The sequence below is a fragment of the Eschrichtius robustus genome, chromosome 8 (genome assembly GCF_028021215.1).
Source record: "Eschrichtius robustus isolate mEscRob2 chromosome 8, mEscRob2.pri, whole genome shotgun sequence".
Lineage (NCBI taxonomy): Eukaryota > Metazoa > Chordata > Mammalia > Artiodactyla > Eschrichtiidae > Eschrichtius > Eschrichtius robustus.
In genome coordinates, this window is record NC_090831.1 from 21257861 (window position 1) to 21279951 (window position 22091).

Sequence of the window (22091 nt, forward strand, 5' to 3'; positions counted from 1 at the left end):
TACAAAAATATAGTCTGCCCATATTAAAACTTTCCTAGTACAATGGCCCTGGGATTTTAGAAAGCAATAAAGTTTCTTCACACCCTTCAAAATAACCGGGCATTACCAAATGAGCTATTCACATACCTTGCTATATGTGAAAATGATTCAAACAATTTCTCCAATATATACTAATCTGTCACTATAATTTTCTCAACCTGTCTTTCTGTTTATGCTTGTGTGCATTGTCTGGCTTGTAGTATAAATTCTTAGAATAATAATTATTTATAGACATCTTATGCCTCACCCTGCCCAGAACTGCATTCTAGAAGACAAGTGAAAAAAAATTTTTAAATCTCTTTCCTGAGAAAAAAAATTCCTGATTATAAATGAAATACTTGCTCATTATAAAAAAAGATTAGAGAGACTTCCCTGGTGGCGCAGTGGTTAAGACTCCGCGCTCCCAATGCAGGGGGCCAGGGTTCGATACTGGTTAGGGAACTAGATCCCACTTGCATGCCGCAACTAAGAGTTCGCATGCTACGGCTAAGGAGCCCTCGAGCCACAACTAAGGAGCCCACCTGCTGCAACTAAGACCCGGTGCAATCAAATAAATAAATAAATATTTTTAAAAAAAAGGTTAGAAAATACAGAAATTCTCAGGAAGCAAGACAAATCTTAAACAAACAACCTAACCTTACACCTAAAGGAGCTAGAAAAAGAACAAACAAAACCCACAGTTAATAGAAGGAAAGAAATCATCAAGATTAGAGCAGAAATAGTGAAACAGAGACTTAAAAAAATAGAAAAGATCAATGAAACTAAGAGTTAGTTCTTTGAAAAGATAAACAAAATTGATAAACTTTTAGCCAGACTCATCGAGAAAAAAAGAGGGCCCAAATCAATAATGAAAAAGGAGAATTTACAACCAACATCACAGATATACAAGGATCATAAGAGTTTGCTATGAACAACTATACACCAATAAAATGGACAACCTAATAAACAGGCAAATTCCTAGAATTGTACAATCTCCCAAGACTGAACCAGGAAGAAATAGAAAATATGAACAGACCAATTACAAGTAATGAAATTAAATCAGTAATTTAAAACCCCCCAACAAACAATAGTCCAGGACCCGATGGCTTCACAGGTGAATTCTACCAAACATTTAGAGAAGAGTTAACACCTATCTTTCTCAAACTATCCCAGAAAATTATACAGAGGAAGGAATGCTTCCGAACACACTCTATGATGCCAGCATCACCCTGATACAAAAATCACACAGAGATATCACACAAAAAAAGAAAATTACAGGCCAGTATCAATGATGAACATCGATGCAAAAATTCTCAACAAAATATTAGCAAACCAAATTCAACAATACATTAAAACAATCATACACCATGATCAAGTGGGACTTATCCCAGGGATGCAAGGATGGTTCAATATCTACAAATCAATCAATGTGATATGCCATATTAACAAACTGAAGAATAAAATCATACAACCATCTCAATAGATGCAGAAAAAGCTTATGACAAAATTCAACATCCATTTATGATAAAAAAAAAAAAACTCTCCACAAAGTGGGTATAGAGAGAACATACCTCAACATAATAAGGGCCAAATATGATAATCCTACAGCTAACATCATATCCAGTGGTAAAAAGTGGAAATCATTTCCTCAAAATGGAATCTTAAAAAAAAGTGAAACAAATGAATGAATACAACAAAACAGAAACAAACTCACAGATAGAGAACAAACTACTGGTTATCAGTGGGGAGAGGGAAGGGGGGAGGGGCAAGATAGGGGTAGGGGACTAAGAGGTACAAACTACTATGTATAAAATAAATAAGCTATAAGGATATATTGTACAGCACAGGGAATATAGCCAATATTTTATAATAACTTTAAATGAAGTATAATCTATAAAAATTTTGAATCACTATGTTGTATATCTGAAACTAACATAGTATTGTAAGTCAACTATACCTCAATAAAAAAAAAATACAGAAATGCATATGACAACTATATTCCTACCACTTTTTTTTAATCTTTTCCTACCACTTTTTATTGTAGTAAAATATTCATAACATAAAATTCACCATTTTAACTATTTTTAAGTGTACAGTTCAGTGACATTAAATTCATTCACATTACTATGCAACAACTACCACCATCTATCTCCAGAAATTTTTCATCATCTCATACTGACTCTGTACTTAATAAAGAGTAAATCCCCATTCTCTGCTGCCCCACCCCTGGTAAAAACTGTTCTACTTTCTGTCTCTATGGATATGACTATCCTAGGTACCTCGTATAAGTGGAATCATACAATATTTGTCCTTTCGTATCTGGCTTATCTCACTTAGTATAATATCTTTAAGGTCTGTTCATGTTATAGCATGTATCAGAATATCATTCCTTCTTAAGGCTGAATACTGTTCCACTGTATTTACACAGCCCATTTTGTTTATCTACCCATCTGTTGACGGACATTTGGGTTGTTTTCACCTTTTGGCTGTAATGAATGACGCTGCTATGAAAATGAGTGTACAAGTATCTGTGCAAGTCCCTGCTTTCAGTTCTTTTATGTGTATACCCAGAAGTGGAATTGATGGATCCTATGGTGATGCTACATTTAATTTTTTGAGGAACTGCCCATAGTGTTTTCCACGTCAGCTGCACCATTTTACATTCCCATCATCCATGCACAGGGGTTCCAGTTCCTCCATATCCTTGCCAACAGTTGTTATTTTCTGTTCTTTTGAAAATGGCCATCCTACTGGATGTGAAGTCATATCTCATTGTGATTTTGATTTGTATTTTAGAATGATTAGTGGGGTTGAGTGCTTATTGACCATTTGTATTCTTCTTTGGAGAAATGTCTATTTAGATCCTTTGTCCATTTTTGAATTGGCATTGTTTTGTTGTTGTTGTTGTTGAGTGTAGTATAATAATGACTTTTATTAACATTTTAGACTGTTTCAAATCATCTTTCCAAATACATGTTTGTGTGTAATTTTATAAAAATTAGACCATCTTCTACATAGTTTTTAATCTTTTTAAAATCTGAATGTAACACATATAAAGTGTCCAAAATATAAAGATACAATTGAAGTCAAATACTCAACCACCATCCAGTCAAAAAAAAAAAAATACTGCCAGCTTCCAGAAATTCCCCTCCTACTCTGTCATTCACCCTGTAGTAGCCACTGTACTGACTTTTATGATAATGCTTTTCTTGTTGTTCTTAATAGTTTTACCACCTAAGCATGAATCCCCATATACCATACTTCTGTGTTGCCTACTTTTATTATTTTTATTATTTTTAAAATTTATTTTTGGCTGCATTGGGTCTTTGCTGCTGCGTGTGGGCTTTCTCTAGTTGTGGAGAGTGGGGCTGCTCTTCATTGTGGTGTGCATGCTTCTCACTGCGGTGGCTTCTCGTGTTGTGAAGCACGGGCTCTAGGCACACGGGCTTCAGTAGTTGTGGCATGCGGGCTCAGCAGTTGTGGCTCACAAGCTCTAGAGCGCAGGGTCAGTAGTTGTGGTGCACGGGCTTAGTTGCTCCACGGCATGTGGGATCTTCCCGGACCAGGGATCAAACCCACGTCCCCTGCATTGGCAGAAGGATTCTTAACTACTGCGCCACCAGGGAAGTCCCAGTTTTGCCTATTTTTAAATTTGATGGAAACAGAATTCTACAAAATGTATTATTTTGTGTTTGGTTTCTTTCACTCTATGTTATATTTATGAGAATCATTCATATTTTTGCATGTATATTTCCACTGTTTGGTTTTACCAATATTATATTTATCCAATATATTGCCAATGGATATTGAGGTTGTTTCCAATTTTCATAAATTACTAATAATGCAACTTGAACATTCTTGTACGTGTCTCTTGGTGTACTTGTGCATGCACCTCTGTGGGCATTTATCAAGGAATAGAACTGTTTTGTCACGGGGTTTGTGATATTGGGCAATTTTTCATATAATTATTAGTCATTTGGGTTTAAGTGACTTTATTTTCATGATCTCCATTCTTCCAATATAATGTTTTTCTTTTAATTTCTAAAACCTTATTTGTTCTTTTTTAATAAATTTGTATTATTAGCGCTTTGTGTATCAAGTATTTGCATTCTTTTTTTCAACTTTGACATTTGAATTTCAATTGTGGTATTTACATATATGGAAGTCTTTAGATGTTTCATTTTTATATTAATCTTTTCCTTATGATTCCTTCGCAATACTACAATCATATAAATGCCATGTGCATTTTCTATTATTTTTATGGTTTTATTTTTTATGTTTGAATTTTAATACTCTAGAATTTGTTTTAAAGTGTGACATAGGAGCCTAACTATATTTTTCCCCCAAATGTTTAAAAAGTTCTTCCAATACAATGTTTTAATGAATTCCACCTTTTCCCTGCACTGACTTGAACTTATCCATAAGCAAAACGTTTTCTGGTTACATTGATATGGCTCTCTATCCTGGTGCTACTGTCCTACTGTTTAAATATCATAGATCTAGAATGCATCTTAAATCTGAAAGGGAAAATGCACACTTAGAAGTCTTCCTTTTATAAAATTTAAATAACATATTATTCCAACTGTACTTTACAATCCTATAAGTTCCAAAAATTCTAGTGATTAATTTGGGAATAATTGGCCTATTTTAAAATATTTTTATCAGCCTGGGACATTTGTTCACAACTTCTTTTACATTTCCCTATACACTTTTGTAGTTTTCTATATATGGATCTTTCACATATCTTGTTAAGTTTATTTCCAGATTTTTCATCTTTCCCATTGGTATTATGAATCAGATCTTTTCTTCAATATGTTTTCAAACTTCTTATTATTAATTTTGAAAGCTATATTTTTATAAATTGATTTTATAGATGGACACCTTACTGCATTATAAAATTATTTTGTATTTTGCATGTAGGCATTTATATCAGCTGCAAATAATGACCATTTGTCCCTCTTTCCCATATATACACAACATTTTCCTGTCTAAATCCCTTGGTATATATTTTCTGAATTATATTCAATGATCATGCTCCTACCAGTCACTCTTCCCTACCTTATTTCTGATTTTAGTGGGAATTCCTCTAGAGTTCCATAATTAAAATGAGATGCTAGCTATTTGTTTGAAATTAGTGCTTAAAGGATAATAAATTCTCAATAGTTAGTACTAAGCCTGTAACTGCTGTTGTCCGATTCTAGCCAACATGGCAGGAGGCAGAGTGGAGTAGTGAAAAGAGGATGGACTCTGAAGTCACCATGAATTTGAACCCTTGCTTCTCTCCTTAGAGCGCAGCCTCTCTGGCACATACCTATTTCATAGGATTATAAGAAGAATTAAATGAGATAACATATTCCAGGCCCCTAGTATGTTTTTCTGACATATATTGTTTTTACGCACAATCTAAACACTATAGTTTAGATTGTTCAGATATTTCCAAAAATTTCTTTGTAAGTATAACTAACATTCTATTCATCTCTATTAATTACATTCATCTGTTTTTCTCAAAATGCTCAAAATAAGGGGCATCTCTGTAAAAAAAAAAAATAGAAGTGAAAAACCACTTTGATGGGATACCAATCAAAGCTAAGCATCTGTTTTCTTCTGTGGAACAGAGTGTAGTCTCTTAAGTTTGATAAGAATATCAGAACATATTCAAAGTGTCTTTGTAAGATGTTCTAGGAAATTTTGTTCCTTTGTGCTTTCTTTTTAAACTAGTCAATACAGTCTATTCTAATTCTGTGGTATATTCTTTTCATCATCTCTATGGCTGGCAAATATTCATTCCCTGAGGATGGAATGGGTTTTGAGGAAAGTCAAAGATTCATTTTAGCTCTCTGTAGACCTAAGTTTGGTGAGTAAGGTAAGAAAACAAGCCAACTGAGAGTGATTTTTTAAAAAACTAACATTGACTATATGGATGATTAAGTATATTATAATATTGATTATTATAATATACAATGATAATATTTATAGAAACAATATAATATTATTGGAATAAATTAATAGCCTTTAAAGTATTTTAGGTCAACAGTCTCTTGGATATCTAAATTCTGATACTTTTGGTTATCAAGAAATATATATAACCTTTTAATAAAAATTTTCAAACCTATACAAAAGTAAAGAAAATGGTATAATGAACCCCCAAGTACCCATAACCTAGCTTCAGCAATCATCAATTTATGGTCAATCTAGATTCATCCCCCACTCATTTCCCACACCACCAAACTCCTGATTATTGTGAAGCAAATCCCTAATATCAAAGTATTTTTGTTCATAAGTATTTCAGTATGTATCTCTAAAAGACAAAAACTCCCTTAAAATGTAACCATGATGCCATTATCATATTCCCTCAGCTAACAAAAATTCCTTAATGTCATTAGCTATCCAGTCAGTTCATACTTCCCTAATTGTCCTATATAATTGTTTAAATTACTGTGCAGTTATGAAACAACTTGATACATAGTTATGTTCAATTGATTTATTTTGTTTTCAGTTTTCAGCAACTGATTTTAAATTTAATTTTGTATTTAAGGTACTATACTGCTCTAAGTCATATCTACAAAACGAAGTATATTCAAAGAATTATTACTTCTATCCCTAGCCCCTCCCCCATCTCCTCCTCCTTCTTATAGTATAATTCTATTTTAAAGTTAATCCTTCCTTTATATTTATATAAAGTATATATAGTATAGCTTCTTGAATTTAGGAAGGTTTGTGCTTTTGTTATAATGGTTATCTTTATATAATATCATTTCTCCTTTTTTATAATTATTTTTGACTACTGTCTTTTGGTTTCACACTACGAGTGACTTCAAGTTAGCTAATATTATTTCTTCACCCTACCCTTCCTTGCAACATCAGTTTGACACAGTGTCTGTCCTTCTACAAATATTACCCACTCCTATGGTCTTTTACGTCTGCCAACCTGTACTACCTTAAGTTCTCTAGATGTGTTTCACGCTGTCTCCATGCCATCAGCAAGAGACTATGCTACTCCTTTCTGAGTTTCTCTAATTCACTTAAAATTAGAGTGACAGAATAGAATTGTGATCAAATTCCTACAAAGCCTCTCACAAGCTTTGTGACCGTGTTCAAGTTTCTCAAGTATCTTCAGTTTTCTTTTACTTTTTAAATTTTGGATTGTAGTATTTATTTCACAGGGTTATTGTGAGGACTAAATAACATACATAAAGCACCTAACATAGTACATAGCAATCTCTCATAAATAAATAAATATTAAGCATTACTTTCAATAATATATAAGAGAAGAATTATTAATTTGTACTTTTTGTATATTTTCATTTGGTAAATATTTATTGAATAAATTCATTTGATGAATTATTTATTTAGTAAATATTTATTGAATGACTATTTGCTAAGCACTTGCATGTGTGTTTTCTTTCACTTACTCAACAAGTATTTGTGAGTTCCACATGGGCTAGACCTTGGACACATAGTGATGGGAAAGGTGGACATGGTCCCTACCTTTATGGAATTTCCAGTCTTTCTTCTTACCATAAGTCATAAATTACACTCTTTTTGAATATATTATTTTTGTCCCAATAACTCCCCTCTTAGAATCCCTTATGTTCTGGTGCTTTACTTGCCTGGAAATAATTTTCTCATTTGACTACATTACTGAATGTTCACTTCTTATTTGGCTCAAACCTCTACTAAAATGATAACTGCTAGGGTAAGTTGTTCAGAATTTTATCGGCAACTTCCTTACAAATTATAATTTGCTTTTTCATCAAAGCTCATAAAATACAGAGCCAAAGGGTCATTAGCTGCAAGGATGATGTTTGTAGATAAGGAAAAGCTCTTTATGTTAACTGAACGTTTCCTGTTTTTCAGCAGCCCCCTCTGCCCGCCAAATATAGCCGACTGACACATTTTTTCACATTGTCTTCACAACCGTTTTAGCTTATTTTTTGTTCCATGGTGCATAAAGTTTTACTAAAGTGAATAAAATATATTTCAATATCCAAATAATAAAATATTTCAATTTAACTATCTTTAGAGTATGTCGATTAGTCAAAAAAGTATCAGACATGTCTATTTCATCTTTTCATAAAAGTATCAGAAGCTAAAATGGAAAAATAGCAGGAAAATCTCAGAAATTTTAAAGCATTAAGTTCTAAACCTCACACGATGCAGTCACACACCCTTATGTCCATATAAATATATATATATATACACACACACACATGTATATATATATATTTATAAAACATGACACAAAGCAGGACCCCAATGTTAAATGCCTACAAGGCCCGTAAAGGGTACGTGAATGAGTGGAACAGCCTAGGTGTCAGGACACCGCACACACCTTGAATGGGTGGGGGCCGACTGCGCTTCTTGTGAAAGGGGCAGCCTCTTCGATCACTTCTGAAAGCCAATCTCTGCTCAATGCCAGCTGATTATTACAATGTTAGAATATGAATCCGGTGTCATCAAATCTAATAATTCTTCAAGAAAAGCTGAAAATTCAGTTTTTTATGGCAAAATCTACAAATTTTTAAACATTACCAGTTAATTTTTCTAACTTTAAAAATTGTGCATACTAAAAACATCTGCAGATTTGTACTTTTGACTTCTAGTTTGCAATATTTGGAGTGAAATACACTGCTGTGACATGGATTAAGGGCTATCTTACATATTTTAAGAGACATAGGTAGTATCTTACCTTCTTTTCCTGATAAAGAAATACGTAGAAATAATTACTGATCCTTAAATTGTTACAACCTATCAAGAATAACTGGAAATGTGGCATTTCCATGAAATGAGGCTACTCCTGTTTGCCAGAAAGCACATTAAAATATTTTGTAATCGTTGACTTAGTGAACTAGAAACAGCTGTGTTTGGTGAAATGTTTGTTAGAATCTATTTTTTTAACTTTTTTTTTCATTTCTTTTTATTTTACTTTGCTTAGGTATCAAAGTTGGTATCAAGTGAAAGAAGTTAAAATTATACTGGGTTGTATTATATGGTTTTTCTCTCCTTTTTCCCAAACTAAAACAAGCTAAAAAACTCTCTCCAAACATCATAAAAACCAGACTACTTGGAAAACTGTGTTAGTTTCTGAATATTCCACCCTATTCTGAGGAAATTCCAAGATAATTTTTTTATATAATCGCCTCGGGTAGTTGCTATCCATCAGTTACCATTCAATTATAGTATTTTAAGAAATTTATAAGGTGACTAATTGGTTTCTATTAGAACATAAACCAAAAGATTCTGAGGATCTAACTTTGGGTTTAAGCGTAACATATTATAATACCCATTTAGTTATAAAAACTCTATTATCTTGCCCTTTAAAGAGTTTTTTTTAGGATTCAAATATTCAGGTGTTGGAATTTATGCTTTATTGACGGATTTGAACATCTCTGATACTTAAATTTGACCTACCAATCTACTGAAGTCATTAATACAGAGTAACTATGGGCTGAGCTATGCATCCTTGGAGGTAGAGCACATTGAGTTGAGGACTTTCCCTGGGTGACAAGCTGTCAGGAGAAAATGTTTGACAGTTTTTCTATTCAAAGGCTCTTAATATTCCATGCCAACCTGTATGGGGAGTGTGTATTCCACATAAAATCAACCAATCCATAAATCTTCCACAATCAATACCAAGTTTATATCCTGTTATCTTTATACACACATGCCCACATGCACACACACACACACACCCCCTTCAGGCTGTTGGTGTTCCTTCTAGACTGACTTTTTTAGAGTCTTTCAGTGACATCCTTGATCCTTTTGGCCCAATTCACATGTGTACGTGGAGAGAGAAAACCATACATTGAGATATCCTTCTGTGATATGCCCAACCTTTCATGCCACACCCCCAGTCTACTAGATACTGATGGATTCTTGAGCCATGTGTGAGCACCTGCTGTATGCCATGTACTATGCTAGGTTCTCGAGACACCAGAATGATTCTTGTCTTCAGAGAGCTTCCCATCTGGTGAACAGATATGATTTCAGCTTAACGAGATAAGCACTCTAATTGAGGAATGTGTGAGATATAGTGACCCCATTCACTAAATATTTCTGAGCATCTTAGTGTCAAGCAGTCTTCTAGGTACTCAGGCTATATCAAGTAAATAAAAGAGTCCAAGATACTCTGCCTTGTCTGAAACATTTGTAGAACACATAGGAAAGCTTATACCAGGTTTTAAGGATTGCCCTCCGTTTTCATGGTTAATAATTTTACTGAACAAAACTGAATGGCTTCTGCACACTAGAAATAAACAATCCAAAAAAGAAATCGCAAAAACAATTCCACTTACAATAGAATCAAAAAGAATAAAATACTTCAGAATAAACGGAACAAAAATTAAATGACTTGTCCAGATATGCTGCCAGGATGAAAAGCCCCCGAAACGGGGGATCAGCAAGAGTGGAAATCAAACATCCTCATATTCTGCTCCCAAGTTTCCATTTTATGGCATCAATGGGGAAGTGCAAGCTGCAACTTTGGGTTTTTGTTCTTCTTCAAAGAACAGTTCTTCGATTAGCAGTGAAAAGCTTCACTGTGCATCACACAATCTGCCTGCTAGAAGGGGAAGTGGAGGGTGGCACTGCCGTGGCACACACACTGCTGGCACTGGGGCTTCCCAGATGCCTCTACGGTAAATGATTTGTTATTTATGAATACTGGGGAGAGCACTGTGGGCAAAAGCATCTTCAAAACAGGAATGTGGGCACCGGAGGTCCCAAGTTTCTTTGTTGCGGGAAGTGGCGATATCCTTTATCTGTAACTTCATAGCCCAGAGCTGGGGGCTGACGGCTGACAGCCAGCTGAGAGGGGCGGTGCTCTCAGCACAGAGAGGAGCCTGAAAGGTGGGCGCAGCAGCAGAGAGAGCACCCTGGCCCACGGGCGCTGCCCGCTGCGCTCTGGGCTCACCCACGTTTACAGTGACAGCTTCTTAAGACGGGGCAGGGCAGGGCTGTGGCCTGTGATCTGCATAGTGAGATGAACAGTTGACCATCTTTATACATTTGTGACCCTTGTGTGAGAGATGCTCTGTTCTCCAACATCCCGGCTCCCTTTTGGATCTCTCCCTGCCTAAACCCACTCAAGGTCTGTAGAGGTGCCTTAGAGGTGGGAACACTGCATGTGAAGGACTGAAAGCTGATTGGTCAGAGTCAGCAGGCAACACAGTTCCTTCTGGGGCCCACACCCCTCCTGCCCGCACCCCTACTCTCCTGGTTCCTGTTTTTGTGACTTCAGTCATTCATGGTTTTAGCCTGGCTCTGCTTCCTGCCCCCATTATGTTCTGGCCCTCGTGTAAATGCCCCTCAGGACTCTGGCCCCGTTAGCTTCTGTACTCTTACCTATCAGCTCACCCTTTGAAGTTCAGAAAGAGGCCTCTGGGTTTTTATCTGGCTCGTCTCCCGCCTCCTGGGCTCACAGCCACTCCAACCTGCCATCATCTTTTCCCACGGTCTTTGGAAGTAGGGGGAAATCATTTAAACAAAGGATAAATGATTGTTAAAATTCCAAGCAATCACAGTTTCACTGGGACAAGTGTGAGTGTTTTAAAGGAATGCCACTCATTAGCATGTATGTGCTCAGGCATGCTTTTAATTTATTTGGCTGTACATGTTATCTTAAAATTATTGTCACTTAATTTTGAAGTCCTACATAGAGTTAAGCCACCTGCATTACTCACCCACCATGTCCACTGCATTTGCGACCTTAACTCTGGGAGGTCCTGTTTGCCACTTGTAGCCTCCCCCTCGCATTCCTGTGGTCGGCCACCAAAGGAGGAACAAGACAGCTGTGGGAAACCGTCCCAGATCTCCCTGCTCATCCTGTGAGCCTTGCCAGCCACACAGAAGAGAGAAGGGGAGCTGTGGGGTGAGGCAGTCAGTTTTGTTTGGCACATTCTCTGCTCTTTCAAGTCTTGTGTTCAGGCCAGGTTACCTTGCTCTTTTCCTCCTTTTACACCTGCCTTCTCTGACGGGTCAGTTGGAATGGAGGTGAGTGAATGAACAAGAGTTCTTCCAGCTACACTACTGGTTTTAAGATAAGCTTAAGTCAACACAGTTTAAGGAACAATGCCGAGTACTTATAAGATACCAAGCTACGTGCTGGGACTCAGAGATGAATACAGTAGGATTCCTATCACCAAGGACTACACAGCCCAATGGAGGAGACATATTAGTGTAATATGATAATAGAGATAATAGTGTACAATGGGTACAGTAACAGGTACATCTAAAAATACAGAAACAATAGAGAGAAAGAATTAATTCTGCCTGGAGATGTCAGGCAGCCACAGATGCTGACCACTGAGATGTTTTAAGGAAGAATAAGAATTCTCCAAGTGGACAGGAGAGAGAAATTGAAGCTAGGGCAATATAACATGCAAAGACATGGTATGGAACTGTGTTAGTTTTCTATTGCTCTCATAGCAAATTACTGCAAACTTGGTGGCTTAAACACACATTTTTTATGTTATAATTCTGTAGGTGAGACGTCCAATATGAGTCTCAGTGGGCTAAAATCAAGGTGTTGACAGGACTGCATTCTTTTCTGGGGGCTTTAGAGGAGCATCTCGTTCTTCTCCTGTTCCAGCTTCTAGAGGCTGCCCTTATTTCTTGTCTTGAGATCCCCTTCCTCTGGCAGGTCAAGTCCTTCTCACGCTTCCAAACTTTCCGTCTTCTTCCATTTCATATCTCTAACTCAGCTAAGAAAGATTCTCTGCTTTAAAGGACTCACGTGATTAGACTGCACCCAGCCAGATAATCCACAATAATCTCCTCATCTTAAAGCCCATATCCGCAAAGTCCCTTTTGCCATATAAAGTAACAAATCTACACACGATAGGGATTAGAATGTGGACATCTACGGGTGGGGGAATCATTCCCCCATGTGCCTACCACAGCACATGGTCTAGAACTGAAATGGTCACAATAGGTTTAGAAAGAGAGGAGACAGGTTTGGAGAGGGTGGCAACTGCCAGATAATGAAGGCCCTTGTAAACCATGTAAAGGGACCAAGACTTAATCCTGAAGGTGATAGGATCCTCTGAAGGGTTTTAAGCAAGGCGAAAATTGTGTTTTAGATAAAGCACTCTGTTGGCAGCATGAAGGACAGATTCAACGGGACACAACTTGAAGTAAGGAAAGTGCTTAGTTATCTACTGCCACATTCTCAATAAGAAGTGATGAAGACTTGTGTATAGCACTATATAGATTCTGTTTATTCTAAGAAACTATCTGACAATATCTAATTCAACAGAATCTATGGATGAAATGCCCCATAATATCAAATTTCTCTCCAAAAAAATGGTCACAATACGTGAACATTGATATTGTATCATTTATGTAAACCATTTCATGCGTTCCAGGTGTTAGATGAAGATGTTTATTGTTCTCTAACCCTAATTCCCATAGTCTTGAATGGCCCTTGCCCAAATAAAGTCCTAGCTTGTCCAATAACAGTAGCCTGCAGGCCCCTCTGTTCAGGAGTCATCAGCATGTAGGTAGGTTCCGACTGTGAGTAGGAGGTAGTTCAGACAAGAGACAGTGAATAATTTTAAAAAAGAAAAAAGGTAATGACAAAATCATGGGCAACACCAACTTTTAAAGGAGGACCAGAGAAGAAAACAGAAGAGTAAGGAGAGAACCCTGAGACCCTATGTCACAGGAACCAGAGGAGGAGAGAGTTCAAGGGACAATGAACTGTAATAAGTCAATAGCAATAAATGTCATAAAATTATCAAGTATGATAAGGACAGAGAAATGTTTGAATTTAATAATTAAGAGGTCACTGGGGCTCCACTTCTAATCAAGATGGAATAACATAAACTAGATTTACTCTCCTACCTGAAACAACTAAAAAATGGACCAAATCAGGTGAAACAATGGTTTTCAGACTTTGGACAACAGCACCGGACAGTGATCCCTAGGAATCGGCAAATAAAAGAGTTGAGAACTACAATTGCCCCGTTTCACTACTTAGAGAGTGTTTCCAAATGACAGCATAGGGAGGGGATTCAAAACAGAGCCAGGTGGTCTTGCTGATTTGAGGAGACAGAGTTTGGGGTTCAGGGAGGCCAAGTTGGCTAAAATATACAGGTGAGGCAATGGAAGAGTTTCAAAGAGAGAGAGAGAGAGCTCCAGAAATCTGCCAAGGGATACTGATCAGTGCATGCGTGTGAGAACACTACTGAGGCTGGCAAAGAACTCCCAGAGAGGAGGGAATGCAACAATACTTGGAGTTCATGCAGAGCCAAGAATAGTTCATGTTAGGAGGTTAAAAAGACCTGTTGACACACTAGAAGGGTACTGACTCAGTAGTGGGACCAAATTAGCCCAGAAAAAGGATTATTCTGGACTTCCTTAACAAAGTTTAAAAGCAAGGCTTGAAAGGATCAAACTGTTTCCAAGAAGCTTAACTGTGACTCACAAAGCCCCCAAGTATTTAAAGGAATACTCCTCCCCAAAAAAAGAAAGAAAAATCTATTTCACAATAGTGTAAAAATCACAGTGTCTGGCATCCAATCAAAAATTAGTAGGCATGCAAAGAAGCAGGAAAATATGACCTATAATGAGAAGAATCCATCAATGGAGTAGACACAAAAACAGAACTAGTAGACAAGGACATTAAAACAGCTATTATATAGATTTTGAATGTAGGGGGAAAGGTAGAGGAAAACATGAGCGTAATGAGAGAAGTGGAAGTTATAAAAAGACCCAAATCAAACTTCTAAAGATGAATAATACAACATTTGAGATGAAAAGTTCACTGTATGAGATTAAGAGCAGATTAGACACTAAAGATAAAGAGATTAGTGAGCTTTAAGATATAGCAAGAGAAACTATCCAAAATGAAACAAAGAAAAAAGACTGGAAGATAAAAATGAACAGAACATCAGTGATCTGTGGACATCAAGTGGCCAAACAAATGATTAATTAGAGTCACAGAAGAAGTAGAGAAGGGGACAGAAAAAAATATTTGAAGAAATAACACTTGAAATTTTTCCAAATTTGATGAAAACTATAAACCCACAGATTGAAAACTTTGAACAAATCTCAAGCCAAAGAAAACCACACCAGGACATATCCTAAACAAATTATTGAAAAACGGTGATCATGAGAAAAATATCAAAATCAGCCAGAGAAATGAGGAAGTCATTTGTCAGTTTACCAGTCTGGTGATGGAGCGGGAGCCTGGTCAGTATGGATTGGTGAGTGACTGGAAGGTAAGGGAGTGGAGATAAAGGGCAGAGACAACTCTTTTGAGAAAAACTGAAATGAAAGAGAAGGAGAGAAAGAAAGGGGTAATTACATGGGAGCATAGCGTCCAAGGGGTGTTTTGTTTTGTTTGTTTGTTTTTAATGAGATAGACTTGAGCAAATTTACAGGTTGAGGATAATGTTAATGATAATAATAATAACTAACATTGATTAAGCCCTTATTTGTGTACTAGATACTATACTCAATACCTTACATATATTGATTCATTTGGTCTTCACTAGAGTCTTATGTAATGGGGGCTATTTTTGTCTCTCTTTTATAACTGAAGAAACCTGAGGTACAGATTGATTAAATATTACTCCTAATTACAGAGTTAAAAAGTAGCAGAGCTGGAATTCAAACCAAAGTCCACCTGTAACGTACTTGACTTCTATGTGTTGAGCCAGCAAAGTAGGACAAGTAGAGGTCATAAAGGAGAGAAGGTATAACTGATGCGTGGGAAGAAGTAGGAGAGTATATGTTTGAGAGCACAGGTGGATGGGTTGGACTTGACAGGAGGAAAGGAAGATTTCATTTTTGAGATTTGGGGAAAGAAGTTAAGGGTGGGTGTAGGTGTAAGATAAATGGATTCGTTGATGAGTTTAGGTGGCCTAATTTCGTTTGGTGAATGAGTTAGGTGTACAGAAAAGCTAAAACTTGATATAACAACTAAGGGGAAAAGTCAAACAAAAAGAGTGACGAATCATTGTTGAGAGTTCAATTGCATTTGAGCGACGTCAAATGGCTATGTGGTTTATTTCTAGCAGTGAAAGGGAGAGGGTGAGAGGGAGACAAGGATGGTAAGGATTTGTCTACCTCCCACAGCATGGCAGCTATTTCTCAGGATGAGACCACCAGTAGGTAATGTCAAAGAGGCAACAGGAATAGAGTAGGTAATAACAATGGTCACCTTGGTTGCCCTGCAAACACCCACACAAACACCTAATTGTTTCCTCATGCTGACCCCCTTCCAGATAAGTTCACTTGGTAAAAGCTCTTACTGAGCTATTACTTCCCTTGGAATGTCCTAAAATTTCAATTTTCTAAATTTTTTCCATATTATTACATGTCATCTATGAATCATGAACTCTTGTTTAACTTTTAGCTCTAGAGTAAATGTTTCCTTCCATTCTCAATTACGAACAAGGCAATTCAGTAATACAAGTATCTATTGTGAAATCATATTTATGAACTTATAACATTATATCTAACCTTTTGTTGTATATACTCTTTGACAACTTAAGCTCGGGCTTTATGCTCTATTTCTTAGATTCTGCATTTTTAAAACATGACAAACTTGGTTTCTGTACCCGGTTGTATCATGCAGTGTGAAAATGCAACTATCTTTTCCACGTTTATGTTTATGAGCAAAGCATTTCATCTACTAGAATTGAATCTTTTTCTTTTTAAGAGATTGTTTTCAGTAGAGTAGACCAAATAAAGATAGCTTATCAATCCTCTTTCTGAACATCTATGACTTAACCTTTTCCAAGTTATATAAAAACTACAAAGGCATATCAGATGTTTTGCCCTGTCAGCTTTCTTCCAGATTCTGGGGTACCAAAGGCAATCTGGCTGGTGGAGTGATGGAAATAGCAAATAGGAAAGGAAATCTCTCCACCTTCCTGCTTTTTCTATGGTCATAAAACCTGCCAACAGGCATCCTTGGCCCACCTGCCATCAGGCTTGGAACTACTGCTGTTTCAGATGAGACCCAAGTTAGGGAAAATACAGCTGAGTTTTCAACAAAGTCTGAGTTAGAATTTGGCTGTATCTGCCACTAGGATCTGATCGCAGTACTCTCCAGTTTGAAATTCTGCTCTGAATTCCTACTGCTTACAGCAATAGTTTTCAAGCATATTTTAACAGCCTTGTATTATTAAAAGTACTATGTATGCATTGGAGAAAATTAGGAAATACAGATAAGCAAAAATAAAAATATAAACACCATACATTCTTACTACCCAAAAGACATCATTTTAAAAATCTTAGTTCTTATCCGAGATCAGTACTTTATTGATAGTCTCTATTTGATGAAGTGCATCATAATCACTTCTAATTCTTTAAATGTGGTTTCCTTTCATTCTTTCAACATATTTATAATAGCTGCTTTGGAGTCTTTGTTAAGTCCAATGTCTACACGCCCAGAGCAGTTTCCAACCTTTTTTCCTTGCATGTCTCAGGATTTTTTGTTGAAAATTGGACATCTTGGGTAACATTGGAGCAACTTCGGATTCTGATTCTCTCCAGGCTTCTTCTTGTTGCTGTTTTGTCTTTGTTATTGTTGTTCAAACGTTTGTTTGTTTAGTGACTTGGCTGGAGTAATTCTGAAGTGTATCCTCCGTATGTGCAGCCTCCGTTGTCTCTGTGTAATCTTTCCTCGTTTTTATTAAGTTTGGCTTCTTGGGGGCAGTACTCCATAGCCTGGTCAGTCATTGATTAGTCAGAGATTGTATTTAAGCCTCCCGAGCCAGTAAAGGTTTCATCCGTTTCCATTGAGTCTGTATGTGGCTTGGGGACCACTTTCAAGGTTCAGGGCGTTTACATATCTGCCCCACCTTTAGCTCAGCGACTGATAGCTTGGAAGTACCCTCTCTGGTCACTCCTGAGAGGTCTCAGCCTTGAGCTTTATCCACAGCCTTCTGGACCACCAGTACCGATTGTGATATTAGCAGGGCCCTCTCTGACTGTCTCTGGCCACGATTTCTCCGTTAAACTTCTGCTCATCTGCCTCCACCAGTATCACTAAGCTATGATCCTCTTCTTACTGTTCATTCTTGTGATAGCTATTGTGTTCGACAATGCTCTGGGGCATGAATAGTCTGCACTGTTCCAAATAAAGTGAGCATTCTCAGGCAGGAGGTGATCCGCAGGAGCTGGGGTGCTAGGGGACTCCGATCTTCCTAGGTTGCCACGCCTGCCCAGAGTCTCCTTGGAAAGCAGGAGCTTGGGGAGTGGGGAGTGGGCACTACTGAACGGCTGCAGCTGCCCCCCGGTGAAGCTCTTTCACAAACGGAGCTGGGCAGGAGGGGAGGTGAAGTGCAGCAGTTTTCTGGGGCTGCCCCACCCGCCTGAATGCATCTTCAGGAATAGGAAGTTGGGGGCAGTGGGCTCTTCATTGGCCGCCCAGAATAGTTCTTACACAACTGGGAGCTAAGGGTGATGGATGCAGCTCATGGTGCAAATGCCATAGTCTCCCACTCTTCTTACTGAGTTTCAGTAGATTTTGTTAAATAAATGCCTCTCAATTTCTTGCACACCCTTAGGTCAATTTCCAGAGCCCGTAAATGGTTGTCTTAGATAATTTTGACCAGTTTAATCAAGGTTTCTTTGAGAGAGAGGATTCATCGAGCTCTTCACACTACCATTCTGGAAGTTCCACCCCCTGGAAGGGGTCTATAATTTATAATTTTACTTATTTGCTTTAACTTACAATATAAAGAAAATAATTGCAAAATACCAAATATACCTTTTTATGAATAATAAAACTACTGAGTGTAGTTTTAAGCATTCTGTAATCTCTTTTGTGTCTCTCTCCTTGAACTGTGGGCTACTGTAGGGAGGCCCTATGTCAATTCACTTGTTTCCATTGTGCAGGGCAGTTGGTGGAAGGTAATGGTCTCTTCAGCCTTAAAACAAAATACTACATGTGTTTCTAAACATGTGATTCCATAATTACCTTACCCAATGGCTTACCTCCAGTGGCTATCTTACTAGGCTAGTTTGTTGGCTAGTTACAAGGCTGGCTCCCATGTGGCCTTCGTAGTACACACATACTCATATAAGCCCACACTCACACACATAACCTTTTCCCAGTTACTTTTCTCCTATAAGAGTGCCCATATGCAAAGAATTTTTTTTTTTTAACCAGTTAGACTTTAAACCTACAGTGCCTATGTCCTACACCCTTTTTAGGAGCCAATGACAATATTTGTGATACAAAATAAATTATGTATTGGCTCAAAAGTACAGAAAGAAAACTGCAGAACCAAAATAAATGTGTTTAATTAAATATCTATAAAATCTAGGTCAACCCACCAACAGCAACTCAACACTTAAGAAGTTACACATGGGGTGTTCCCTGGGGGTTCCCTGGTGGCACAGTGGTTAAGAATCCGCCTGCCAATGCAGGGGACACGGGTTCGAGCCCTGGTCCGGGAAGATCCCACATGCCGCGGAGCAACTAAGCCCGTGCGCCACAACTACTGAAGCCCACGCACCTAGAGCCCGTGCTCCGCAACGAGAGAAGCCACCGCAATGAGAAGCCCGCGCACTGCAAAGAAGAGTAGCCCCCGCTCGCCGCAACTAGAGAAAGCCCGCGCACAACAAAGACCCAACACAGCCAAAAAAAAATTAATTAATTAAATTAAATTAAATTAAAAAAAAGAAGTTACACATAAATTATATAGTGAGAAGTGGAACCTCCTCAAAGGTTTTAAAAATCCTGTTCCCCATATTTCACTCATACATAAGAAAGAGGGTTGTGGGGACTGGAACCCAGGCCTGGCACCAGCTTGTAGGGCCCTCGTGAAAGATCCCGGATACTTTCACAAAGAGATGGTTGCATAGTGCATTTAACAATGTTTTCCTACCCTGATTTTGGTAGAGAAACCATGAAACCCCACTATGTAGACTCAGGCATTTGCATGTTCTCGGTTCCATTCATTCACTTGCTCACTCAGCACGTATATGCCAAACACCTACACTGCGCCTGGGGTTCTACTGGCTGAGGATACAGTGAAGAACAGGGTAACCCAGGCCCTTTCCTCATGGGGCTTTATACTAGCTGAGGAATAACATTCTTTTGATCATAATAAATAAATGTACTATTACAGCTGGTAATATGTTACGTTATGAAGTACAGAGTTGTTTGGGGGGTGCGGTGTATGTGGGTATCCGTCTTAGATACAGACTTCAGAGAAGGCCTTTTTATGGATATTTTAGCTGAGGTATGAAGAAAGAGTTGGAGTGAAGGAGGGTGGGAATGAGGAATGGCCAGTGCAGAGGCCTGAGGAAGGAAAGAGGTTCATGCATTTATGGAAACAAAGGCGGCCAGTGTGGCTGGAGCACCATGAGCTGGAGGAGGGTGCTGTGAAAAGGGACTGGGAGGGAAGCAGGGTTGTACCAAGGGTCTTGAATTCTATTCCACTTGAAAAGTTTTGAGCACCAAGCATAACAAGACCATGTTTGATTTTTTAAAAAGATCTCCATGGAAAGTAGATGGATAGGGACCCTGAGTGGAAACACAGATGCGGAGGGGGCACTTGGAGTTTTGCTGTAGTCCGGCTGAGAGATGGTGTGACTGAGACTAGCGGGATCGAGGGAAGGGAGAGGAAAGTGGATGGACTCGAGAAATATTTTGAGCTAAGAACAACAGGGCATTGAAAAACCCAAATCTTATCTTTAGTTCTATTTTTTGATACCACGTCGCCAGCAGTCCAGTTAAGTCCAACCTAATGCAAATGCTCATTGCATTATGGTAACACTTTAGTGTTCGATGTTGTGTTATGATGTCTGTTAACTACTTATCACCTAGCTCAGAGAGTAAATCAAAAGTTCTTTTGCCAGAAATGAAAACGGAATAAATAAAATCACTTTGTGTACCAGATACATTTTCATGTTTCTTTGACAGTAGAGGCAGAGGCATCGTGGTACAGAGGAATGATCATGGATTTTTGGAGCTGGACCACTTGGGCTTAAATCCTGATTCTGTCTTTAACTAGCTCTATAACTTTAAACAAATTACTTAACCTTTCTAAACTTTAGTTTGAAATGGAGATAATTCCTGTTCACAAAACATTTTCAGGAATAAAATAACTGATGTACAACAGTTGCTCATAAAAGATGCTCAATAATTATTAGTTCTCTCAACTTACAAATAGCCATCCTAGTAATCTATACTCTGTAGGTTGTTTGCTAAACCTAGAAGTATGGTTTTTTTTAGAATTGAAAGAATTTAACTCAATTCCTTCCCTCGATTTACAGATGAAGAAATCACAGTCTTCATCTAGAGAGGTAAAAGAACTCAGAGGTAAAAGAACTTGCCCAAGAACTCAGAGCAGAATAGAACTAGAACCATTTTCTCTGAACACCTACCATCTTTCTAATATGCCTTATTGCCTCATGTGTTTCCTAATGTTTAACTGAAAGATTTTATGGTACAGCCATATATCCATTTTATCTCTGCTTAAAGCATAAAGGGGATGATGGCTAATAGTGGTCTTGTGTTCCTGTGTTCTCTTTGCTAGTTACATGCTCTGGGGAAACTTCCTGGAACCAGGATGGCAGAGTTAAAAGCCAAGTACACCTTGCTGCATGATACCGTGATAAGGTATGCTATTTACCGATGTGAAGACACCTTTACTCACATCTCTGCTTCTTACTTGTAGTGGGACCTGTCTTATTTTTCATTTTCCCAAAAGCAGACTCTGAGACAAAGATTTGAGTTCAAGCGTTTTAAGAGGTGATACCAGAAATTATCGTGAGAGAGTGGGGAAGTGAGATGGGGAAGGGAGTTATCCAGCTGGGGATGTGTTAATCTTCAGGTTAACATTGCAGGCAACTGGACCTCAGTCTCACTGAGGACTCTCTGCGTGACTGTAGAACACGCCTCAGAGCTCTCCCACTGAAGGGTGAGGACGCTGGCATATTTGTTCACTAATTTCCATCCTTCGTTGATCAAAGATTGCTTCTAGGTAGGTGAGCTCCTGGCACTTCTAGCTTACCCTGTGAGAAGTCAAGCAAGTTCCAATGGCCAGAGAAAGCTCTCAGGCAGAGGCATACAGATGCTGTTGCTATATATGATAACTGTCCATCGA

At 38.0% G+C, this 22091-nt stretch overlaps 1 protein-coding gene across 1 annotated transcript in view; it reads left to right on the forward strand.

Moving 5' to 3' along the window:
- The window catches only part of CCDC146 (coiled-coil domain containing 146), a 109029-nt gene that overhangs the window by 38666 nt on the left and 48272 nt on the right, over positions 1 to 22091 (forward strand). Inside the window, exon 2 of the mRNA XM_068549969.1 lies at positions 21522 to 21604. Coding sequence (XP_068406070.1) covers positions 21522 to 21604 — 83 coding nt within the window. The remainder of the gene's footprint in view (positions 1 to 21521; positions 21605 to 22091) is intronic.